The sequence below is a fragment of the Danio rerio genome, chromosome 8 (assembly GCF_049306965.1).
Source record: "Danio rerio strain Tuebingen ecotype United States chromosome 8, GRCz12tu, whole genome shotgun sequence".
NCBI lineage: Eukaryota > Metazoa > Chordata > Actinopteri > Cypriniformes > Danionidae > Danio > Danio rerio.
In genome coordinates this window covers 617,202-644,729 of record NC_133183.1, presented here as the reverse complement: position 1 = coordinate 644,729, position 27,528 = coordinate 617,202, and the positions used below count along the sequence as shown (strand labels likewise).

Genomic DNA, 27,528 nt, shown 5'->3' with positions numbered 1-27,528 from the left:
CAGAGTTGACGATAACAGAGTTTGACGATGACAGAGTTGATGATTACAGAGTTGACGATGACAGAGTTTGATGATGACAGAGTTGACGATGACAGAGTTTGACGATGACAGAGTTAATGATGACAGAGGTTGACGATGACAGAGTTAACGATGACAGAGTTTGACGGTAACAGAGTTTGACGATGACAGAGTTTGACGGTAACAGAGTTTGATGATGACAGAGTTGACGATAAAGTTTGACAGTAACAGAGTGGAATGTAACAGAGTTGACGGTAACAGAATTGATGATGACAGAGATGACATTTTAAGCGTTTTGTGCTTTAGATCCAGATGCCACATGGCAGGAAAAAAAGCATATTTAAACATTTTAAAACTGGGATATTGTAGGATATATTCAAGATACAAAAATGCATCCCAGTACAGCATCCCTGCAGGATTCCCACACAACAGTGGAAAAACATAAAAAAAAGATGTATATTTACTCACTGACTAAATAAATGTGTTTTAAAAGATATTTCTTTCACACACACACACACACACGCGCACACGCGCACACACACACACACACACACACACACAAAAGACAGACACACATAGACAAAAGAAACACATGCGCACAATCATACACACACACACATATGTACAGACATAGAGACAAACACACATAAATACACACATACACACACAGAGACAGTCACAAAACACACACACAAAATTTTACCAATTCAAATCTGATCTGCTTTTTGCAAACAAACTCAGCAATATAATAGTGCTGGTGTGTCAGTGTGTTGTTATGAAGCGTCTTCCTCATTATATCTGTCAGTGCACACAGATCTGAGACCTGCAGAAATAACCTGAAACACACAGACGGAGAATTTAGTGAGTAAAAGCACACACGTGAGCGTCTGCTGGCTGAAATGAGAGCTGAATGTGGGGTCAAGGGCTCTGATTAGAGCAGCGGTCAGCACAGAAGCCATTACCCATTACTGCGGCTCTCCTGGGTCAGAGACTCTGAGATGAGCAGCGCTGCTTTACATGGCAGCTACAGCCGGGGTAATGAAGCGGCACTTGACCTGATTAGGGGACCCGCGGCCCTCAGACTGAGTGCTTCTGCTGCATACAAGAGCCAGATCACAACAGCTTTTACACAGCATCGCATCTAAACCAGCACCACAAATACTGTAGAGCAGTGGTTCTCAAACTGTGGTAAGTGTACCTCTACTGGTACGCAGGCTTCCTTCTAGTGGTACGCGGAGGAATTAAATATGTCATGTATATGCTACACACTTTTCAAAATTTATCAAAAATTATGCATATCATATGCCATATATGACATATAGCCTATATTTCTGGGCTAATATGCCACGTTTTTTAACTGTGCAGAGTTGCAGCTGCTTTACTGGGCGTACTATGCTACTGTATATTTCAATACTGCTCTTTTTGGTGGTACTTGGAGCGACAATTTTTTTCTAAGGTGGTACTTGATGAAAAAAGTTTGAGGACCACTGCTGTAGAGACAAATAGCAAGAACTGTAGCGTTTAGAGCCATAGCATTAAAGCACTTGAATGAATTCTACAGTTGCTATGGTAACACAACAACTATATTATTTGATCTGTTGTTGTAATTTTACAGTTGCTATGGTAACACAACAGCTGTAGTAATTGATCTGTTGTGGTGATTCTACAGTTGCTATGGTAACACAGCGATTATAGTATATGATCTTTTGTGGTGATTCTACAGTTGCTATGGTAACAAAATGATGATAGTATTTGGTCTCTCATGGTGATTTTACGGTTGCTATGGTAACAACAACTATAATAATAGATCTGCTCTGGTGATTCTACAGTTGCTATGGTAACACAACAGCTATAGTATTTGATCTTTTGTGGTGATTCTGCAGTTGCTATGGTAACAACAACTATAGTAACTAATCTGTTGTGGTGATTCTACAGTTGCTATGGTAACACAACAGCTATAGTATTTGATCTGTTGTGGTGATTCTGCAGTTGCTATGGTAACAACAACTGTAGTAACTGATCTGTTGTGGTGATTCTACAGTTGCTATGGTAACACAACAGCTATAGTAATTGATCTGTTGTGGTGATTCTGCAGTTGCTATGGTAACAACAACTGTAGTAACTGATCTGCTCTGGTGATTCTACAGTTGCTATGGTAACACAACAGCTATAGTATTTGATCTGTTGTGGTGATTCTGCAGTTGCTATGGTAACAACAACTATAGTAACTAATCTGTTGTGGTGATTCTACAGTTGCTATGGTAACACAACAGCTATAGTATTTGATCTGTTGTGGTGATTCTGCAGTTGCTATGGTAACAACAACTGTATTAACTGATCTGTTGTGGTGATTCTACAGTTGCTATGGTAACACAACAGCTATAGTAATTGATCTGTTGTGGTGATTCTGCAGTTGCTATGGTAACAACAACTGTAGTAACTGATCTGTTGTGGTGATTCTACAGTTGCTATGGTAACACAACAGCTATAGTATTTGATCTGTTGTGGTGATTCTGCAGTTGCTATGGTAACAACAACTGTAGTAATTGATCTGTTGTGGTGATTCTACAGTTGCTATGGTAACACAACAGCTATAGTATTTGATCTGTTGTGGTGATTCTGCAGTTGCTATGGTAACAACAACTGTAGTAATTGGGGGTTTTATTGTCATAAAGTGGACCTTGCAGTTATTCGCCTCATTTTCCTGTTAATTATGAGGTTTAAACACTGCATTTCAATGACATTTTAAGCACTTTTTGTTTAAATAGCTGGTCGGACGGTCATCAGAACCAAACTTTTTAATGTATCAAAACATTTCCTTAAAGATGTATTACATGATTCATCAAGAAAAATATATACAATTTGTCAAAACTGCAGCTTATGTTCATTTATTAGGTACAAATCTTCAAATTTGGCCATTTCAACAAAAATAAAAAACAAGTAAACAAGCAACAATATTAATGTAGAGCTACGCAATTCCTCTAGATTTTTCTCTTGTAAAAAGAAATGGAAAATTCATGGATAACAACAGCTCAAACAGAATTTAAATTAACTTGATATGGGCCTCCTTTGGTGCTTCACACCTTTTTATTGGTCATATTCTGTCATGAATAAGGTTTGAGAATTATAGAATTGTAAAATTTGTAAAATGTGTCAGCAGTGAACGATGACTTCACTTTTGTCAGACTGTATGTTTTCTTGCACAGATGTGGGATGAAAATAAATAATAGTTTGCATTTTCTTTTCAGGCTCAGTCACTTTATTAATCTGTCATCACCACAGCGGAATGAACCACCAACTTATCCAGCATATTTTTTACGCAGCGGATGCCCTTCCAGCCGCAACACTCATACACTATAGTCAATTTTTTAGCATACCCAATTCACCTATACCACATGTCTTTAGACTGTGGGGGAAACCAGAGCTCCCGCGAATATGGGGAGAACATGCGAACTCCACACAGAAATGCCAACTGACGTGGCCAAGGCTCAAACCAGCAACCTTCTTGCTGTGAGGCGAACGTGCTACCCACTCCGCCACCGCGTCACCTTCTTAGATAGGTGATTTTCATAATTTATGATGGCATAGCAGTCAAAATAGGACACATGAGCTGATGTATGGGGAGAGCGGGGTAAAGTGAGACACTTTTTACATTTGCTCCCCTGTAAGCCAGCTAAAATTATATATCAGTAAAATTAACACATTTCTCGTTAATTCAGAATGTTTTCTAGCAAGGGAATTCATCAGACTGTATTTAGGATAAAGAAAAGTGAAAATATGATTGTTTTAAAAAAGTTTTCTTGTGTCTCACTTTACCCCAGCTGCGGGGTAAACTGAGACAGATAAGAAAAATCAAAGTGTTAAAGTGAACCAGCCGGGGTAAACTGATCCACTTACTTTTTCCACATTAAAACTACCATAACAGCGCATGTTGTAAGAGTTTGAATCCAGACAGCTAGCTTGACAACCACACATTTCAGAACTAATGCCGGACTAGTCAATTATGGACTGGAGATTGGTCAACAAAGCACATGTTTTTCTACACTTGAAAGTAACTCTGAACAAAATCAAATGCAACAATCCAATTCAAACTATTGGAATCTGCATACTAATGACAGACAGAACCAGTTAGATTAGAACACAATCCGGTGGTCAGAACACAGGACCTTTAGAGCCAGCATAGTATGGGGGTCGAGAAAAGGGCAATCAGAACCAGATAGAACAGCTTGGGACGCACACATGATTAGACCCACCTGGATTAGAACATTAGTCTACTGTCATACTCATACCCTCGTCGACAACCTAATTTCACCCTCGTGCTTTTGAATTAACATCTATGTTGATCTTTGAACAATATCCCAATCAGACTTAGGGGTACGTTTACCGTTTATTTTCGTTTTATGCTTATGGTTAGGTTTATGCACTACTACATGATTGTTATCCAGCTATTATTCCCCTCTGATTTTGGGAGTAATGTATATGAGACAAATTCTGGACCTTCGTCAGTGGGGTGTGGGTCTTTTGAACCACCCGAACCCACCCATGCACTGCAAAAAATGCTTTTTTTACTTAGATTTTTTGTCTTGTTTCTAGTCCAAATATCTAAAAGTTCTTATATCAAGAAGCATTTTCTAGACAAGCAAAACATATTGTCTTGTTTTAAGAAATAATCTGCCAAAATGAAGTGAGTTTTTCCTAAAATCAAGCTAAATAATCTGCCAATGGCGTCAGCAAAATAATCTTATCACAAATTGAAAAACAGGATTATTTTCCTGACCCCATTGGCAGATTATTTAACTTGATTTTAGGAAAAACTCACTTCATTTTGGCAGATTATTTCTTAAAACAAGACAATATGTTTTGCTTGTGTTGAAAATGCTTTTTAATTTAAGAATTTGTAGATATTTTGACTAGAAACAAGACAGAAAATCTAAAAAAGCATTTTTGCAGTGTGGCTATAGGGCCTGATATATTAGATACTGTACATGCATGTCAAATTGTGTATTTAATTTTATTCCTGCATTGTCTGTGTTTTTGCTCTGTCACTGTCATTCTGTTGACTTCTGTCAGGAAAACACAATAAAGCTTGTTCTGATTTTGATGTTATCATATGTACATGTTATGCCAATGTGGGCGAGTATCTGATTGATGTGGGTTTAATATATTGTCATTATGAAAAGAAATGCACAAAGTGCTGCTACTCTCCGCCATCCTTGTACAGTATTGAGTGTATTCCTCCGACACTGTGCGTCATGACGCGTGCGCGCTGGAGGAGGAGCGTCATACAGGAAGACGCAAGGAATCTGCAGATTCTCTTCAGCCTAATAACACTCAGACCCTTATATTCATACATTCAGTCAGAGATGCAGCGGTTTCGGCTCTGGCACGCGTTTTCTCTCCTCGGTCTGCCGTGTTTAAGCAGCGCGATTGATTTTAAAACGCGAACGGGACCGCAAGTGACGGACAAGGTGAGACGCGCGTCCTGCAGCATCTTCTGCAAACACTACACAACCATCATCATCCTAATCATCATCCACAACACACACACACAAACTAAACCTACAGCCGATCGCTATTTAAGTACAAATCGCTGTGTGCTGTGCGCATGCGTCTGTTCATTGCGTTCTTCTTGACGCGACGCGCTTCACTGGAATGCGTCACATTTGAGGAGTTTCAGGCACACTGAAATAAGAGTTGGTGATGGCAGTGTTTCAATTCTGTAGTTATTCCAAATAATATTATGCATTTTTTTTTATAAAAAAGGCAATTATTCAGAATGACATCCTCATGTGTTGTGACTGAAAAATAAAATTATAAATCAAAATAAATGTTTGGGTTATCTTGTGGTGGAAAACTATCGCGTGCACCTCTCGACAGTACTGTATAATTACACAATATTGTCTTTTATGGTGCAATATCAACAGGAGTAAAAGCAAAACAATTCAACAAACAGTAAAACGTATTTTAAATGCTACTTAAAATGTCCATTTTGTTTTTTATTAAGTTATATAATTTAAAATGATCAGTGTTTTTTTTCTTTGTAACATTTAACCAACAAATAAAGTCAAGAAAAAAATATTTAAAAAGAAATTTATGAAAATTGGGTGTACTTACTATATGATTAATATTGCAGATAAGTTGTGTGTAATTACTGTAGTAATACATGGAGCTTGTGTAAAGACACCTTAAATGAAGGGTTATTTAATATTATTTAAATAGTCTGATTGCATACGGTGTATAATGTCTTCAGATATTTAGCAAACTGTACACTTAGCTCTTGCTCTGTGTGTGTGCATGTGTATGTATGCATATATGTGATTGTATGCATGTGTCTGTATTTGTGTGTGTATATGCTTGTGTATGTGTGTCTGTGTGTGTATGCGTTTGTTTATGCATGTGTGATTGTATGCATGTGTCTGTAGTTGTGTGTGTATATGCGTGTGTATGTGTTTGTTTATGCATGTGTGATTGTATGCATGTGTCTGTATTTGTGTGTGTATATGCGTGTGTATGTGTGTCTGTGTGTGTATGTGTTTGTTTATGCATGTGTGATTGTATGCATGTGTCTGTATTTGTTTGTGTTTGTGTGTATATGCATGTGTGTATGCGTGTGTTCATGCATGTGTACATAAATGTGTTTGTATGGATATGTCTGTATTTGTGTGTGCATATATGTGTGTATGCATGTGTGCGTAAGTGTGTATACATGTGTGTTTGGATGTACGTGCCTGTATTTGTGTGTGCATTTGTGTGTGTGTGGGTCTGTGTGTGTCTAACATGTCTTTTTGAACATGTGTGTCTGTGTCTATGAATGTTTGTGTGTATGAATGTGTCTGTATATTAATGTGTGTGTGTGTGTGTGTGTGTGTGTGTGTGTGTGTGTGTGTGTGTGTGTGTGTGTGCTGCAGGTGTTTTTCGACATCACCGTGGGTGGTCATGAGGTTGGCAGGATCGTGATTGGTCTGTTTGGTGAAGTAGCTCCTCTGACCGTACAGAACTTTGTGTCTCTGGCCACTGGAGAGGTAAAACTCTGCATCCTAACTTTAACCATACATATATATACATACATACATCCACAGTTGAAAGCAGAAGTTTACATGTACTCTAAAAAAAGGAACATAACTTTTTTTTTTTTTAATGTATGACGGTAAATGATACTAAACATTTTTGGTCTGTCAGGATTACCTAAATGATTTACATTGGCTAATTGCCAGAATAATGAGAAAATGTTTTATTAATTTCTAGACAGTCAGACGTTTACACACATTTCCTTGGTATATTTTAGCTTTGCTTTTAAACTGTATAACTTTGGTCAGATGTTTTGGGTCTCCTTCCACAAGCTTCTCACAATAGTTTGCAGGAGTTTTGGCTCATTCCTCCTGACAGAATTGCTGTAACTGAGTCAGATTTGTAGGCTGTCTTGCTCGCCCAAGCTTTTTCAGCTCTGCCCACAAATGTTCTATAGGATTGAGATCAGGGCTTTGTGATGGCCACTCCAAAACATTCCCTCTGCTGTCCTTAAAGCACATTTGAACTCATTTGGCAGTGTAATTTGGCTATAATTCAGCCAAATCAGATGAAAATTATGTATTTATTTATTATTTTTAGTTGTGAATTCACTTCAGGAAAACACATTATATTAAATGTAGAGATTGCACTAAGACAGAAATTAAGTGTGATAAAAAAAAAAAAATAATAATAAATTAGAAATAAATAAATAAAACTACAAAGGGTGGGTATTAGAACTGTTGGCTGGAATTTCTAAGGGCCTCCAAATTACTAAATCCACCCCAATTATATTACTGTAAAGCATCCTGTACAAAATATGATTGTGAAAGAGAGATCTGTGACGGGTGAACTCATTTATGATCAACGCTGTGTGTGTGTGTGTGTGTGTGCATAACACAGATCATCTCTCTCTCTCTCTCTCCATCTCTCCAGAAGGGTTACGGCTATAAAGGCAGCAAGTTTCACAGAGTTATCAAAGATTTCATGATCCAGGGAGGAGATTTCACTGCTGGAGATGGAACAGGGGGTGAGGATCATGATCTCCTGGATTTTGAAAATTAGTAATTATTTCCATAATGAGCCATTCAAGTCATCTGGTGAAAATGTATTCATATTGCAGTTCATTCATTCATTGGCTCAGTCCCTTTATTTATCAGGTGTCACAACAGCGCAATGAACTGCCTACTTATCCAGCATACATTTTACACAGCAGATGCCCTTTCAGCTGCAACCCAGTACTGGGAAACACCCATACACTTCTATTCAAACAGATATTCTAGGGACAATTTAGCTTACCCAATTCCCCTATAGCACATGTCTTTGGACTTGTGGGGGAAACCAGAGCACGGAAACCCACACCAACACGGGGAGAACATGCAAACTCCACACAGAAACACCAACTGACCCAACCGAGGCTCAAACCAGTGACCTTCTTGCTGTGAGGCGACAGCACTACCTACTGCGCCACCCACAGCTAATGTTTACGTTTGTAATTTTTTAAATTATTTGCCAATTAAAAACCACCTATATAACTCTGAACATGCATCTCATTTCAAGACTGACATGAAATATGGCGCATTTCCCACCAAGGCAACAGGAGGTCTGAAATGTAATTGGCTATACTGGCAGTGGGCGGAGCTATAGAGATCAAAACAAAGACAGATGTTCTGACATGGAACACACATATTCAAAGCAGAACAACTTTGACTTCAGCATTGTTTCACAACACAGCATGCGTCTTAAATATCTGCAGTCAAAAACATACAGCACCTTTAAAGTGTGCATGATCCGGAAGCTGCAGACGTTTATTTTTTTTTTTTTTGTATTAGGACACAGTTCCTAGAAAAACAAAATATTAAATAAGAAAACAGTGGGCGTGGCTTGTTTTTTTAAACTGCGAGCCGATTGGACGTAGTAAAGTGGGTGTTTCATTCAGAAAGATGCGGGGAAAAAGGTTTGGGGAGAGATATGACAACCTAACAGACTCCTCCGCCTCACCATTACTGTTTGTTGTCAAATCTGACAGCTGAAGGGGCGTGGCCAATGCCTCAGACAGACCTAATCTTTGGTGATGAATTGTTCAGAAATGTGAGTTAAAAGAACCAACATGGTTAGTTATGAATATAGTTGTACTTTAAGTCAAACCTGATGTGGCAGATTCAGAGTTGCAGAAGATCATCCGTATTAAATGAGGTGGCTCTTATCTGCATTGTTGTGTGGTTCAGGTAAAAGCATCTATGGAAACACGTTTGCGGATGAGAACTTCCGGCTCCGGCATCTGGGGGCTGGTTGGGTGAGCATGGCGAATGCTGGGCCCGACACCAACGGCTCACAGTTCTTCATCACGCTAGCCAGAGCGCCATGGCTGGATGGAAAACACGTGGTCTTCGGAAAAGTCCTGGAGGGGATGGTAAGATTTCTGCGGGCCGAAACATACACACACAGGTAGCAAAATTAGCTCAATTTATAAATATTAATGATCAATAAGAGGTTATTATTAATATGAAAGTTCAGAATTTTCTTATAGTTAATTTAAAAAAATAAATACAACAATAACTTCTCATCTGAGTGGACCCTCATTCATTCATTCATTCATTCATTCATTCTCTTTTCGGCTTAGTCCATTTATTAATCCGAGGTCGCCACAGTGGAATGAACCACCAACTTATCCAGCATATGTTTTACACAGCGGATGCACTTCCAGCTGCAACTCATCACTGGGAAACACCCATACACACTCATTCACACTCATACACTACAGACAATTTAGCCTACCCAATTGACCTGTACTGCATGTCTTTGGACTGTGGGGGAAACTGGAGCACCCGGAGGAAACCCACGCCAACGCAGGGAGAACATGCAAACTCCACACAGAAACGCCAACTGACCCCTCCTAGGCTCGAACGGGCCTTCCCTTGTGCCTGCAGCCTTCTGCGAGGACTTGGGGGTGTAACAGGTGTTTAAAGGCGTTGGTCAGGTTACTCCCAGTCTCTCCTGAATGACCAATGGCGTGAGAGGAGTAGTCGTGTGGGAAACTTTCTTTGTTCCTCCTCGCTGTTCTGTAACATCACAAGACAGACTGATTAAGAAATTTAATATTACACCAAGCATGCAAGTTATCATCCTATGTCCTAGATCATGAGCTGTAAAATTACGCATGGAGAAGAATGACACCAACCATGACACTTTTAGAAATACATAAAACATAATGCATGCATTCTCAGTTTGTCTAATGTCTTGAAAAGGGCTTATAGATGTGTAAGAAGTAAAAGAGGTAATAAGGAAGAGAATTTGTGAGTGCATTTCAGTGGTGTGTGTGTGGGTGGGTCCCAGAAAGGAGGGTTTTTTTCTTTGAAATGTCTTTGAAGATGGGACAGCCCTAGCTCTGGTCAGCATCCTGGTAGATAAGATGTGATCGAGAAACAGGCATAACTAGCATGTGAATGGATTTTAAGACACTTAGCATGGCATATTATTGCCAGTACCAAGGTGGTCAACCAATCAGAGTAACTCAGAGGCGGAGCTAGCGTTGTGAGCTTCTGTTTACAGTAGCAATCAGAAGAACTCAGAGGCGGGGCTAGTGTTGTAAGCTTGTGTTTAGAGTATTAAGATAGCAGTTGACCGATCGGAAGAAATCGGGGGCGGGGCTAGTGTTGCAAGCTTCTGTTTATAGTAATAAGAAAGCAGTGGACCAATCAGAATAACTGGGAGGTGGGGCTAGTGTTGCGAGCTTTCGTTTACAGTGGCAAAAAAGCAGTGGACCAATCAGAAGGCCTCAGGGGCGGAGCTAGAGTTACAACCTTCTGTTTACAGTTGCAGGAAAACAGTGGACCAATCAGAATAACTGTCAGGCGGGGCCAGTGTTGTGAGTTTCTGTTTAAGAAAACAGTGGACCAATCAGAATAAATGGGAGGCGGGGCTAGTGTTGTGAGTTTCTGTTTAAGAAAACAGTGGACCAATCAGAATAACTGGGAGGCGTGGCTAGTGTTGAGAGTTTCTGTTTAAGAAAATACTGGACCAATCAGAATAACTGGGAGGTGTGGCTAGTGTTGAGAGCCTTTGTTTAAGAAAGCAGTGGACCAATCAGAACAACTGGGAAACCCAGCTAGGTTTGCAAGCTACTGTTTAGAGTATCAAGATAGCAGTTGACCAATCAGAAGAACTCAGAGGCGGGGCTAGTGTTGCGAGCTTCTGTTTACAGTAATAGGTAAGCAGTGGACCAATCAGAATAACTGTCAGGCGGGGCTAGTGTTGTGAGCTTTTGTTTAAGAAAGCAGTGGACCAATCAGAATAGCCGGGAGGCAGGGCAGATTTTGCAAGCTTCTGTTTAGAGTATTAGGATAGCAGTTGACCAATCAGAAGATCTCAGGGGCGGGGTTAGTTTTTCAAGCTTCTGTTTACAGTAAGAAAGCAGTGGACCAATCAGACGAACTGGGAGGCAGGGCTAGGGTTGAAAGCTTCTGTTCACTATTTGAATGAGACTGAAATATATCACTCTTATATTATTATATGACTCTTATGGACGAAATAAGAAAATCCATCTTTTCTCATCATGCTCCATCATTCATTTTGTGGTGTCACAAATTTCTTTGCTGTAATATATTTACTATTTTAACCTAAAAATAAGTACATTTTACTGTCAGATTATTTTGCTTGTTCATAGAAAAACTCACTTCATTTCGCCTCATTATTGCTGAAAACAGGACAATATATTTCACTTGTCTAGAAAATACTTCATGATTTAGAAACTTGTAGATATTTGGACTAGAAACAGGTGTAAGAGTGTGTGTGTGTGTGTGTGTGTGTGTGTATGTGTGTATGTGTGTGTGTGTGTGTGTGTGTGTGTGTGTGTGTTATTATGGTCTGTCTGCAGGCTGTGGTTCACACCATTGAGCTTCAGGACACGAACGAGCGAAACCTGCCGTACACCGAGTGTGTGATCGTCAACAGCGGGAAGATTAAAGTGAAGGAGCCGCTGCTGGTGGAGGTGGAGGGATGGTGAACGCGTGAACAGCTCTGCTCTATCTTTATTTACAGCTGAATCAGCCCTGCTTACAAATGATCAAATACTGTATTTCCCAAGTGCTGTTTAATCTTTCAACACATTTCAAACATCATAGTTTTAAGAACTGATTTATTTTCTCTTTGCCATGATGACAGTAAATAATATTAGTCTAGATATTCTTCAAGACACTTCTATACAGCTTAAAGTGACATTTAAAGGCTTCACTAGGGTAATTAGGGTAAAGTTAGGGTAATTAGGCAAGTCATTGTATAACAGTGGTTTGTTCTGGAGACAATCTAACACTAATATTGATGAAGGGGGCGAATAATATTGACCACAGCATTTTTACGTTGTTTTAAATAAATAATTCATTTAAAACCAAACAAAAATAAATGAAAAATAAACTGTGAAAAATGTGTTTTTTATAAATAAGGTCACACTTTACAATAAGGTTTCATTAGTTAATCTACTTACTAACATGAACTAATAATGAACAATACTTTAATACAGAGTTTAATAGTCATACTTCCACATTTACTAATGCATTATTATAATCTAAATTATGTTAACATGAACACATAACGGACACTTTATTTCCATGACATGAACAAATACTGAATGAAGTGTATTATTTATTGTTTGATGAACAAATCTTCATTTACCCTGTGCCATAGCAACATCATAGGAGTTTAATTCATTATCCAGTTCAGAAGACTGCCTTTTCCTGCACACAGTATGAGTAACCTGCAAACTGTTTTTTAATGTTTACTTGTATACAGTTGAAGTCAGAACTATTCACCCCCCTGATTTACTTTTACCCCAATTTCTGTTTAACAGAGAGCTGATTTCTTCAACACATTTCTAATCATAATAGTGTTAATAACTCATCTCTAATAACTGATTTAGTTTCTCTTTGTCATGATGACAGTAAATAATATTAGACTAGATATTCTTCAAGACACTTTTATACAGCTTAAAGTGACATGTAAAGGCTTCACTAGGGTAATTAGAGTAACTAGGCAGATTAGGGTAATTAGGCAAGTTATTGTATGACGATGGTTTGTTAAACTTTTCAGTCTGCGACCCCTAGAATAACACCAGTGACTCGCGACTACCTCTATGCTCAGAGGTGGTTATAAGCATACAAATATTGCGCACACAATGGTGCACACACACCAGTAGGAACTATATAAACAAGCTTAATGACGACACAAAAAAAGTGCAACAGTCTATTTTTAATCATCATTATTCATTTGTTTACTCTAATATTAATCCAATGTTTATAGCACAAGACCATTCTTGGTTTAATTTTGGAGACTTGGAGCCACTTGAAGATCCTTGGAGATCCTCCTTATTCAGTCGTGGTCTTTATTTTTAATGTATATGAGTGCCATAGAGGTTTCAAAGTTTGACATTGTACTGTTAAATCAGTCTGCTGCAACTAACACCATTGCTGTGATGTTAATCTGGCATAATAACCCCAGGGGTCACAATCCAACGGTAAAAATCTTTTTGAAAGGCTGATGACTTTTTATTTGCATGTTTTTTTTTTTTTTGTGTAACTTTTAAATATTAATTATATATTAAACATGTTTTAAAAAATTATATTCTGCTGGTTATGGATAAAATATATTAGTTCTAATAGTTTAATTAAATATATGAGCCTTTAGGAAATCACCAAGCGACCCATCCTTATTGTCTCCACTTTGAGAACCACTGCCGTAGTCTTTTGAAAAATATTTAGCTTAAAGGGGCTAATAATAATGTTCCTAAAATGGTGCTTAAAAAATTAAAAACTGCTTTTATTCTACCCGAAATAAAACAAATAAGACTTTCTCCAGAAGAACAAATATGACCAGACATACTGTGATCATTTCCTTGCTCTGTTAAACATCATTTGAGAAATATGTAAAAAAGAAAATAATAATAATAATTATAATAATTTTGACTTCAACTGTATATCTCGATGATCACAACCAATATTAGGAGATAAAATACCATGACGTAATTGTTCAACCATGGCCCAGGACATTTCCTTACTCTGTTAAACAACACTTGGGAAATATTTGAGAAAAAATTACAATGCACTAATAATGCAGTCTTCATCTGTTCTCATATCGGCACTGTAGAAAAGAGCTGGGGTGCCAGAAAAAATGCAAAATAACGGCCGTTAAATTACAGAAATTTACCTTAAAATAACGGATATTAAATGACTGAAATTTACTTAAATTAAAATTTCTGTGATTTATTAGTTATTTTAAGGTAAATTTCTTTAAAGGCTGTTATTTTATGGTTTATTTCCCACACCCCAGCTGCCGGAAATAAACCGTAAAGTTACAGATATTGTTTTTACAGTGCAACGTGTGTTTATCAGTGTTTTCTCATTATTATTATCCTCTTAATCACTATGCAGACACGTTTTATGTTTCTCTTCTACAGATCTGTCTTCTGTGATTTTCCAGTGTTTAGCGTTTGTACATCATAACTAACACTCAGAGCACTTTACAACACTGCAGAAATCAACCTGTCAGAAATGACTACGAGTGCCATATGAGACGCATACTTGAATTTAGTTGGAAATCTCCACTTCATTTGACTATAAGCCTATTATAATCAGCTGGATTTATGACTTGATATTTGTTTTGAAGAGAAAACTGTACACTTGGTTTATGGGTGTTTATAAATCTATCTTGTCCCTGTGTATTGTTTTGATGGTTTGTAATTATTCATTTATAAATGTACTGCGTCAGTTTTTGGATGTACATCAAATCATATCATTTATATCATTACCAACATGCAAATCTTATTTACAATCCATTTGTGATGAAGCTAAATATGCACAAGACAGCCGATTGGATAGTGAGAGTGTCTCATTTACATAAAAGGGACAGTTCACCCACTAATGAACTTTTCTGTGATTGCTCATACTTAATTGCCCCATTTCTGGAAAATTTGTCTTGGACAACATGACATGGCCAGAACAGATTACAACACACTAAATGATATAGTCCCTTATTTATCAGGGATCACCACAGTGGAATGAACCGCCAACCATTCCAGCATGTGTTTTACACAGCGGATGTCCTTCTAACTGCAACACAGTACTGGGAAATACCCATACGCACTCATATACACGCACACACTAAGACCAATTTAGTTGATCAGTTCCCCTATAGCGCATGTGTTTGGACTGTGGGGAAACCGGAGCACCCGGAGGAAACCCACACCAACACAGGGAGAACATGCAAACTCCACACAGAAACACCAACTGACGCAGCCGAGACTCGAACCAGTGACCTTCTTACTGTGAGGCCACAGTGCGACACCACTGAGCCACCGTGCCACCTTATATATACTATAGCTTTATTACTCAGCATTTGCAGTGGGTTCCAGGTTGGTTCTTTTTTTCTGTTGAACACAAAAGAAGATGTTTTGAAGAATGTTGGATAAAAGCTTCTATTGACTAACAACTCAACTCAACTTAACTCACTTTATTTCTATAGCACTTTCACAAACCACAATGATTACCAAAGTGCTGTCCATAAAACATATAAAACGCATGCAAACATTCACAAAACCAAAACACATAAACTCACATCACATGATTAAAAGCTAAAGAGAATAAGTGTGTTTTCAGTGACCTCTTAAAAGACTCAGTTTGAGCTGTTTTTAAAGAGAGTGGAAGATCGTTCCAAAGTCTCGGAGCTGCTACACTCGAAATTTTACGCGTGATCTGGGAACTTGCAAATAGAGACGATCCATAGAGCAAAGAGATCTCACAGATTGGTGCATAATAACTAGCTCAGAAATATACTCAGGGGCCAGGCCATGGAGGGATTTATAAACACACAACAGAACTTTGTACTGAATTCTAAACTCGATTGGCAGCCAGTGTAGAGAAACAAGTACAGGTGTAATGTGTTCTCGTCTTTTTGTACCTGTTAAGAGCCTAACAGCTGCGTTCTGGACTAGCTGCAGACGCGAGACAGAGGCCTGACTCACACCCAGATACAATGCATTGCAATAATCCAGACCAGAAGAGATTAAAGCATGAACAACAGAGAGGACAGACTTCAGCTTGGCAATATAAATAAATTAGAAAAAACAATTTTTGACAACCGCATTCATTTGCCGATCAAACTTTAGCTCAGAGTCAAAGATGACACCAAGACTCTTTACAGAGGAATGTACCATAGTAGGAAATAAAAACACTCGGGAACTCACTGGCAGTTTTTCCCCAGCAGTCTTCAGTATATCTTTAAACTGGAACAAGGATTCAAATTAAATAATGACAAACTTATTTATTATTTTGAGGTGAACTGTCCCTTTAAGATGCATGACTAATACATTTATGAAGTCAGTGCTTTCCGAAAATAAAACATCATCTCCTCAAATGTGTTTCCATCATTAATTTGTATGCAGAAGTGTGTGTGTGTGTGTGTGTGTTTTTTTAAGAGAGCTTTAAATTCAAAGAGGGCGGAGCTACCGACGCCAACAGATTGCAAACAGGACTAATGTTGTCTGGACGTCTGCTTCTCGTTCATGACCCGTTTCCACTGACTGGTACAGTACGGTACGGTTCGGGTCGGTACGGGCCTACTTTATCAGGCTTGTGTTTCCATTACCAATGGTACTCTTTTGGTGAGCGTGGTGTATGACAGAAAGTTTCCTTCAACGTCATTCTCACTCGAATAAATGTAAACACTAAGGCCATACAGGTCGTTCACATATTATATGAGCAGCACTTCTCACAACACAGATGCTTCATACATATAAATACTTGTGTATAAATGTTTATTACTAACTTTTGAACATGAGTTGATTATAACTGCAGATCAACGACAGTGTGAATAGGTTACTGTAACGTCAGTAATTATGTAAACTAAATAAATAAATGATAATAATAATAATAAATAACAATAAACATATAAGAACACATACTGTCCCTTACAGTCTCCCATATTTTACCAATTACAGATAAACTACACACAGCAGACATTTAGTCCTTATTTGGGTTCAAAACAACACAAAATACAGCCCACAGTCAGATCAAACCTCTCATCTGTGTGTGTGATCTTCAGCAGCTCATGTAGCCTCCTGTTATAGAGTCATTCTGTCATTCCCAGTTCAGAATAGCCCAGAAGTGGATGATAAACATGGCAGTGTGTTCATGATTCAGGTTGCTGAAACAGTTTGCTCCTGTGTGTTGTCGGGCTTCTCCTTTGTTCATACTTCACTCTCCTGTTTGTCCTTTTCTGAACTGATCAGATGTCGGAGACACTTCAATAATCACCTTATTACTATCAGCTTAAGAAGTTCTTCATATTAAATATAGACGCCATCGCAAACTCCCTGGAGAAAGCGAAAACCGCTCGCACTTTTCAACAGCCTCGTAAAACAGCAACAGCACACGGCAGATTGTGTTCTTCTCGGCTTTGTGTTTGTACATCAAGACAACGACAAGGTTTGTTTGAGCTTGGATCATCCATGGCTCGTTATTATAATTATATAGTATTACGCTGTAATGTCTCGGCTGTGTGTTTAAAACATGGCGGTTCCTTTGTTTTCATTCTGGCAAGCTCTACAAGAACGTGATGTATCTCTGTAACCAATCAGCGTTCAGCTGCGCGTGTAGCTCCACCTTTTGGTACCCATTCTTGTGTTTGATACCCTTTCGAAAGGGTGGCGAAAAAGTGGCATGGTATGGTTCGGTATGCCTTTTGACAGTGGAAACGGCCATAAACCATACCCTACTGTACCACTCAGTGGAAGCGGGCCATTAGGGCTGCTGTTTATGCTAATGAGAGAGAGATGGGCGGAGCTTTCCCCCTCTGATGACAAGTAGAAAGGGAGAATGTCAGCATAGGCTTATTCTATACACATTCTGGAGATTGCGAATTACGTAGCCCGTGGTACGTATAGCTGCATTTCGTCTTTAAAAGGAATGCTAAGGGTCCGTATTTTCACTTACCAGCTGACCGCTTACCTCTGCATGGACGGCTTTTCCACTGTTACCAGATTGTCCAGTAGCTTGACACGTACGTCTGTGGATTTGAGATGCAGAGAGGAGTTGACCACGCGAAAAGGCGATGAACGGTCCCTGAAAGCAGCTAGGACAAAAACAGAATCCAAAAAATAAAATACACAAGTACATAACAAAGTGAGACCTTGGTAAAATCTGAAAACCTGGTAAAATAAGGCTGCTGCGAGGGCTTTTCATTTTCTGGATTGCTTTGAGAACACTTTTGGTCGAATTTAGTAAAGGTGGTGGGCGCTGGTCAATTGGTGCTTTGTGAAATACTATTGGTTGGGTTTGGAGAAGGGGGGGGGGGGGGGGGAATCGGACAGTCAGTCAGTTGACAGCGGCCTCTGGTGAATTTACATTCAATGATTGCTTTATTGGCATGACAATTGTTATAAATGTATTGCCAAAGCAGTTATAAAGTTTACATAAAAAGTAATATACATATATAATAAAAAACACAGTAAATAGAAGTAGCAAAAAAAATGATATTTATATATAATAATTAAATAAAATATCAAAAATACATCATATTATACAATAAATCACATTAATATTCAATATATTATTATTCAACATTAATTATTCATACAAATCAATACAAAAATAGATCAGAATAAACTGTACTCTTTTTTTAATTTATTTACATAAGAAAAGCAGGTGTGAATGGCACTTGCGAGAGAAATGTGAGATCTAAAAAGCCTCTGGTGGATTTGCGAAAACAAAAACTGCACAAAAAAAAAGTAGCTCCTGGGACATATTTCCTGCTCTTCAGAAATGTATACAGGGGTACGTAATCAGAATGAGCCTGTGTTGGAGAATGACAATCGAAGTGTTTCCTTTATCAAGAGTGATTTTAAAAATACAATTAATTCACGTTTACCATTAAAAGCTGAGGATATTCACACGCTGCTGACAGACACACTACTACTAGGTTTAAACATCTTATATAAGTGATAACAGCTCCTCTTTAAAGTATGTAAAACTCAGTGTTAATCAGAGGTGTTTGTTTCAGTGGTGTTGTTTTGCAGTCTGAACTCACCGCCTCACGCTGACGGCTCCGCTGTGACCTGTTACTGCATCTCCAGACAACAAGTGCAGCTCTGGGAGAAAACTCAGAATCGATGCGCTGTGTGTGTGTGTGTGTGTGTGTGTGTGTGTGTGTGTGTCCGGCTGGAGGTGAGTGCAGATGACAGGCTTCATTATCAGCCCAATCCGAGTCCCTCAGGAGCTCCTGCTGCATGATGGGACAGTTTGCTGGAAAGGTCAAGAGCAGACAAATCAGCCGGGCAGAAACATCTGAAACTGCGGCTGATAGAGCCGGTGTTTATCGAAAAGCTGCGCTTACATTCACACACTAATGCTTGTAGATCACACTGCGGGTATTGATCACACTCGCCTGACAAGACAATGGCAACAAAAATAAAATAAATTTAAAGCTTTCTTACAGTTTTTGCTTTGTCTCTAGTGCAAATATCAAAAAAAAAAATGGATGAGTAGAGATGTTTAGCTTTTATTTTCAGCAATAATGAGTTGAAATGAACTGAGTTTTTCCTTAAAACAAGCAAAATAATCCGAGTTATTCCTGATATTTCGTCTCCAATAAGGGAAGCAAAAGTTCATGTCTTGTTTTTTGTGCATCTGCAAATTCTGAAAGTAAGAAAAGCAGCTCAGACAACAACAAAGACCCAAAAATAAAACAAACAATAGGATAACAGGGTGAGAATGAGGTAAAATCTGAAAACGTGGTAAAAATCAGGCGGCCAGGAGAGCATTGCTTTCGAAAACACTGTCGGTTGGGTTTATGGAAGTGGGTGGGCGGGTCAATCTGTGCTTTTTAAAAACACTATTGGTTGGGTGTAGAGAAGGGGGTGAGTAAGGGGATCGTCGGTCGGTCAGTCAGTCAGTCAGTGGACATTATCTTCTGGTGGATTTACGTGAATTTAGAGTTTATGTCTTGTTTCTTGTGCAAATATTTACACATTCTGAAATTAAGAAGCACGAAAATGCAGGTGAAATATATTTAGTTTTCAGAAATATTGGGTTATTATTAAGTGAGATTTTCATTGCCAGTAGAGTAGGAGAATTACATTCATTTATCACTGAAAACAACATTATTTTGCTCACCCCATTAACATATTTTAAGCTTGTTGTAAAGAAAAACTTTATTAATTTCTGAAAGTAAAACTGTGTTTTTCATGTGTTTAGGAAATGCTTCTTGATTTAATAATGTTTAGATATAAGTTTACCTAAAACCTGCGATTACACTCACACACTCGTGCTTTTAGTTTACACTGCGGGTATTGATCACACTCGCCTGACAATGGCAAAACATATGGCAATATCTATCTATCTATCTATCTATCTATCTATCTATCTATCTATCTATCTATCTATCTATCTATCTATCTATCTATCTATCTATCTATCATCTATCTATCTATCTATCTATCTATCTATCTATCTATCTATCTATATTATCTATACATTATTTTTATATTATATATCTACTTTTTTCCTTGTTACATTTAATTATATTTTGTTAAATATATCTATTTTCTTCTGTTTTTGTCTTGTTTGTAGTCTAAATATTGAAATATTTCAAGTGAAGAATCATAATTTTGGACAAGTCAAAACATTTTGTTAAAAATAAAACAACAAGCAAAACAATCTGACAATGTAGTAAGAGAAATAATATTTCTAGTTTATTCTTCTTAAGCCCACTGTGAGATACTTTTGCTTGTTTTAATGAACAAGTCGCTTCATTTTGACCCATTATTTCTGAAAATAAGACTACATTATTTTGTTAGTCTAGAACAGAGGTGTCAAAGCCAATTCCTTTAGTACCACAGCTCTGCACAGTTTAGTTCCAACCCTAATTAAACACACCTGATCAAACTAATTGAGGGATTTAGGCTTGTTTGATACCTAAAGGTGTGTTGAAGAACGGCTGAAACTAAACTCTGCAGGACTCCGGCCCTCCAGGAATAGACTATGACACCCCCGGTCTAGAAAATGCTTCTTGATTGCTGAAAATTTAGATATTTGGATTAGAAACAAGACTATAATTAAGAAGCATCCTCTTAAATAATAAGTTAATTATTTAAAAATATATATTTTTTTAATTAGAGTAGGAATCGTCCCACTGACGGGTCTGACGGAGCAGGCTGCAATTCATCCCACAGTAGCGGATATATGCTGTAATCTGAGCTCTTCTGTTGAGTGAGGCTGAGTTCATTTGCTCAGACAAATACAATAAAAGGAAAAACTCCAAAAAAAAAAAGTATTTATTTTTACATTTATTTTTGTATTGTTTCTAGGACAAATATATAAAATTCCTTAAATCAAAAGGCATTTTACAGACAAGTGTCTTGTTTTCAGAAATAATGAGTCGAAATTAAATGAGTTTCCCCTTAAAACAAGCACAAGAATCTGCCATTGGAGTAAGCTAAATAATGTGTTTTCAAAGCAAAAACTATTTTATTTCATTTCATTTATGGTTTCATTTTTTATTTAATTAATTTACTAGGTCATTTTTACATATTTCAGTTGAATTAGCTGAAATCTTACTGTTTCATTGTATTTTTCTTAATAAACACAGGCTTGCCCGATAAAAGTGACTTTAAAAATCATATATTAAGCCCTAATCATGAGTGTTTTCTAAGGTCAGATTACAGTTTATAGCCGCTACTGTGGGATGAATTGCAGCAGATTAAACGCCTGTCAGATCCGTTAGCAGGATAATTCCTGCTCTTTATATTTACTCAATAATTATATATATATATATATATATATATATATATATATATATATATATATATATATATATATATATATATATATATATATATATATATATATATATATTGCATTTGTTAGACAAGCAAAACAAAGTCTTATTTTCAGAAATAATGAGTCAAACTAAAGAGAGTTTTACATTAAAACCAGAAAAATAATCTGGGGGAAGAAAAATACATTTGTTTTAGCTCTGGATTAGCTTTATTTGGCTTACACTTGTTGTGAGGGAAAAACTCTTAATTTTGACATTATTTCTAAAAGCAAGACAATATTTCTGCTTTTCTAGAAAATGCTTCTTGATTTAAGAGTTTTTAGATATTTGGACTAAAAACAAAAACAAAATTAGAAGAAAATTCCATTGAATTTCACTGTATTAGAAAGCTTCATTGCATTTTTCTAAATAAACTCAGCCTTGCTCAACAGAAGAGACTTTTACTTTCATATAATGACCCTTAATCATCAGAGTTTCATTAGCTCAGATAATGAGCTCCACTACTGTGGGATTAATTGCAGCAGAATAAGCGCCTGCTTCGACAGATCCGTCAGTGGGACGATTCCTGCTCTAAGAGTAGAAGTAATAATAATGTTTTTATTTATTTAATAATTATAATTTATTAATTAAATAATTAATAAATAATTTTTATTTTCAGAAAGAAGACACTTCTTAGTTTTAGTCTTGTTTCAGGCCAAAATATCAAAAAATTATAAAATCAAGAAGCAAAACGCAAAGTCTTATTTTCAGAAATAATGAGTCAAAGTGAAGAGTTTTACATTAAAACAAGCAAAATGATCTGACAATGGGCTAATCACTTTAGACTAGCTTTATTTAGCTTACTCTTGTTTTAAGGAAAAAAATAATAATTTTGAATCATTATTTTTATCTCGTTATATTATCTTCTTGATTTAAGAATTAGACTAGAAACTGGACTGAAATTACAAGTAAGAAAAAGACATTTTTTAGAGCGTTTCCTTGTCAATCAGCTTCATTGTATTTTTCTAAACAAATAAGCACAGCCTTTCCTAACAGAAGAAACTTTTAAAATTATATAATAACCCTTGAGTTTTATTAGCTCAGATAACAGCATATATCCACTACTGTGGGATTAATTGCAGCAGAATAAACGCCTGCTCCGTCCGTTCTGTCAGATCCGTCAGCGGGACGATTCCTGCTCTAATTGTAGAGACCTGCAGGTCTGGGATCTGTGGGTAATAATTGTCAGAGTTACACAGGGTTAGACGTGTCATTACAGGGACGTCAATACGGCAGAAACTGAGCGGAGATCTGTAAATGATTGGCTTGTCAGGCGAGTCTGATCAATACACTCAGTGTCTGACAGTGTGATATAAAAGCAGCAGTCAGAGTCCAAGAGGACGAATTAAATCTACATTTTTCACATCTCACGGTATGAAGGTGGATCTCAGGGTGAATATAGCGACACTGTTAAAGATATCTGCTAATGAGCACCTTCTGTATGGTGTGTTTGCTTTCAAGTGTTTATTTACGGGGTTGTTGCTAGAAGGGATACAGCTGCAGCCGTAAGATAATGAGAATTATTTAGATTTATTTATTTCTATTATTTCTATTATTTCTATGTATATATATATATATATATATATATATATATATATATATATATATATATATATATATATATATATATATATATATATATATATAAACAATATAAATAATTATATACACACACACACACACACACACACACACACACACACACATATATATATATATATAATTATTTATACTGTTTATATATATATATATATATATATAGAACAATATATATATATATATATATATATATATATATATATATATATATATATATATATATATATATATATATATATAAACAGTATAAATATAAACAATATAAATATTTATATATATATATATATATATATATATATATATATATATATATATATATATATATATATATATATATATATATATATATAAATATATATAAATAATTACCCATGTATTGTATTTTATTACCATCTAGTCCTACCCCAACCATCTTAATAATGTAAAAACAATAATTATACAGAGTATTATTCATAATATGTATTAAATGACCTATTATACTGTGTTTTATTAACATCTACCCTAAACCCAACCCTCACAGTAATGTAAGAATATTAATTATTGTTGTGCAGTGTCACAAATATTATGATATTCTGATGATATAGTTAAGATACGATTATAGATAAAGCGAACTGCATTATGAGATGTTGATCTGTGCTCTGTGGACATTTGATGATAAAAATTCAACTCTACAGTGACTTTATTGATGTTTTTAGTAATAATATAGTGTATAATAAATAATATCTGGAGAAAAAAGTGTAAAATAACAGAAATTATTACTTTATTATTACTGCTGCAGTTTATTAAGGTTTCTGTAGAGTAATATACAACCCCAACACATGTGCAGACAACACTCTTTTACACACTGTTTAAAGTTAAAAGCTGCAGTAAGAAAGCTCAAGATCATATAATGCAATTCAAAAAGCAGAAAAAAATGAGGAAAATTAAAAATATGAATCACAAAATATAGAAAACTGCTAATTTAGGTATGCTTTACAGTGTAGTTTCTTTAGTAGCTCATTACACTCAACACTACTGCTTTCCTACTCTCAATATTAGTATAAATGCACAAAGTTAATAGCATTAAATGATTAAAATCGCAATCAAGTTAGTCCTGCAGCGTAGAAATCTACAAATATGCGAGCAGAAATCAGCACTTAAACATTTCTGTCAAAAGCAGAGCGCATGCAGAATAAAAATCAACACAGCCTCAGCAACCTGATTTAACATTTTTGTTCAAATGTCAATAAAAGCTGGTAAATATATCCACAATCACGCCTCTTGTACATCGTCTTATTATCTTTTGGGAGAAGCCTTAAAAACAAACTCGCAGGTTGAATAAAAATAACTTTAAGTCAGAATTCGCCAGGGGTAGGGCTGCACGATACTTGAAAATATATATATTTTGCAAAATATACTGTGATATGAATATAATTTTAGCAGATGACTTAATCTCTCTATTTGTAAAGAGTTGATCATGTGTTAGGGATTGTGGTGATTCTGCAGTGGGAGTGCATCTCCATAGAGTCTGATAATCTATAAATTCCCCCGATACATTTTCGCTGTGGTCTGTGCTATTTGCAGTGTGTTTCTCTATTTGCATGTGTTGTGAGTATTTTCATGCATAGCGATGTATAATTACAATCAAGAAAAAGACACAACAGAAATTAAGTGTTTTATCATTTCCCGAGTCTAAACAGATTAATTAATTAATTAAATAACAAGAATAACAGCTAATTATTTTATTGAATTATTTTTACAATTTCTTACGCCTGAATGCTTTTAAAGTCATTACACAACTCCACGCATCAAAAATACAAGCAAATGATCTCTTATAATACAAACCCAACACTGCATATATCCTGCAATGTGTCTATTGCGAATGATCACATCGTAAAATCGGTGCTTAAACCATATATTGTGCAGCCCTAGCTAGGAGTATGAATAATTTCAGGCTTGACTGTGTGTGTATAAATGGAAAGCTGCTCATTTTTGGAGATTTTTTTTTTTTACAGTGAAGTTTCTTCATAACTCATTACACACACTGCAGCCATCACACACTCAGAATAAATGCACAAAAACACCAGAACAGTGTCATGTTAATCACAATCAGGTTAGTCCTGCAGCGCAGAAATCCACAAACCTGCAAATATGCCAGCATAAATCAGCACTTAAACCTTATTTATGTCAAAAGCAGCGCGCACTAAAAGGCCCAAATTCAACACAGCCTCAGCAATCGGCTCTAAAAATGTGTCTGTGGGCCAGAAATCGATAGCGGCGTCTCTTTACTCGGAGAAGACACCTGCTGGACAGCATTGATCCTCCCTTCAGCGGCTTCCCGCTACGCGTCACCAATTGTCTGCCTTTTTCTCTTTGGCCGTTAAAATATGGTCACAAATTTACAAAAGGGACTTGTTCTCCCCGACCCCGGTGAGGTACCATCACTCAGTGGAAAAACATGGTGAAAATATCAAAGGGAAGCGCGCGGCGACAGGGGAGAGGTATAAACAGCGTAATGATTTCCCCAGAGTTTCTGCCAAGAGCCGGTGTCACCCGAAAGCAGCGTAAATGGTGACATATCCTCACTCAGGATCCCAGAAATCGAACCCTGACATTCTTTTTAGGGCCCGAGCCTCCTCATCAGCCAATTACCGCGGTAAGCGGAGAGAGCGGCTGTGTGAGAGCACCACTGCGGACGCTGCCAAAACAGCCCACAGGAACTATTTATAAATGAACTGGAGAAGCTGCGGATCAAACGGCCTTCGGGTTTTTTTTCTTTCTTTTCTTTTCTTTTTTTTTTCTTTTGCACAAAGCAAAACGGACAAAGACAAAGCAGAGCAGAGCAGAGCAAAGCAGAGCAGAGCAGAGCGAGCTGGAAAGATGATTTCAGGCGCAGTGGTGGACACGCTGCATGCTGTTCTGTCTTGTTTCTAGCCCAAATATCTCAAAATCCTTAAATCAAGAAGCATTTTCAGCACAAGCATAAAATATAGTCTTCTTTTAGAAATAATTCGTCAAAATGAAGTGAGTTTTTACTTAAAGCAAGAAGAAAAATAATCAGGTTTTTCCTTTTGGCATAGGATTATTTTACTCACCCCATTGTCAGATTATTTTCCTTGCTCTAAGTAAAAACTCACTTCATTTTCACTCATTATTTCAGAAAATAAACTGATCATTTTTGCTTATCTAGAAAATGCTTCTTGATTTTAGACTTTTTAGACTAGAAACAAGACAAAAACTCTAAGTAAGAAAAGCTTTTGGTAACACTTTATAATAACGACACACTAATTAATATTTATCATGTATTAAGCAAGAGCATAGTGAATTCATCATCTGTTCAGCATTAACTCTACATTAATTAACGTTAGTAAGCAGTTTATAACTGCAACTTCAAATGCTGTCACTCTACACTGCAGAAAAGCTTTTCTTACTTAGATTTTTTTGTCTTGTTTTAGTCTAAATATCTAAAAACTCTTAAATCAAGAAGCATTTTCTAGAAAAGCAAAATATAATGTCTTGTTTTCAGAAATATTATGCTAATATTAAGGGAGTTTTTCCTTAAAACAAGCTGAATAATCTGCTAATGGGGTGAGCAAAATAATCTTGTTTTTCCTTTTGACATAAGATTATTTTGCTTTCCCCATTGGCAGATTATTTAGCTTGTTTTAAGGAAAAACTAACTTAATTTTGACATATTATATTTTAAAACAAGATTATATGTTTTGCTTGTCTAGAAATTCTGCTTGATTTAAGAGTTTTCAGATATTTGGACTAGAAACAAGACAAAAAATCTAATAAGAAAAGCTTTTTTTTTTGCAGTGTAAAAAATAACTCAAGAAGGCTGTTACCACTAGTTTAATACATTATTGTAACTTAAAAATAATAAAAGTCTGATTAGATTAATACTTTTAAGTTGCCAGAATAATTTTATTAAGTTTTTAAAACAGGAAAATATTAATAATTACATCAATTAAAAAATGTGGATAATTTAAAGGCAAATATATCTGTCAGTTACTTTAAAACAATATTTAACTTGTAGAAACCCATGAAATTAGGTTTGATAGCGCA

The 27,528-nt window shown here is 36.5% G+C and overlaps 2 protein-coding genes and 1 long non-coding RNA gene across 4 annotated transcripts in view; 2 read left to right on the top strand and 1 right to left on the bottom strand.

Annotated features, from left to right (window-relative positions):
* Positions 1–1,442: 1,442 nt before the first annotated feature.
* dmxl1 (Dmx like 1) overlaps positions 1,443–27,528 on the bottom strand; it is a 372,767-nt gene continuing 346,681 nt past the window's right edge. Inside the window, exon 24 of the transcript XR_012383989.1 lies at positions 1,443–1,508. The gene's annotated coding sequence lies outside the window, so the exon portion shown is untranslated. The remainder of the gene's footprint in view (positions 1,509–27,528) is intronic.
* The window catches only part of LOC141375560 (uncharacterized), a 138,049-nt gene continuing 112,119 nt past the window's right edge, over positions 1,599–27,528 (top strand). The window contains exon 1 of the long non-coding RNA XR_012383994.1: positions 1,599–2,663. This is a non-coding gene — a long non-coding RNA (uncharacterized lncRNA). The remainder of the gene's footprint in view (positions 2,664–27,528) is intronic.
* Positions 5,287–14,732, top strand: ppic (peptidylprolyl isomerase C). Of its 2 annotated transcripts, XR_012383991.1 has the most exons (6): positions 5,287–5,486; positions 6,927–7,040; positions 7,960–8,053; positions 9,252–9,436; positions 11,900–14,200; positions 14,294–14,732. XR_012383991.1 is itself a non-coding variant. In XM_002667830.8 (5 exons), the coding sequence occupies exons 1-5, from the start codon at positions 5,382–5,384 to the stop codon at positions 12,026–12,028; spliced, it is 627 nt and encodes a 208-aa protein (XP_002667876.4). In that variant the 5' UTR covers positions 5,287–5,381; the 3' UTR covers positions 12,029–14,732. The 2 variants fall into 2 exon arrangements, 1 of the variants encoding a protein (XP_002667876.4); XM_002667830.8 differs by having other exon boundaries at positions 11,900–14,732.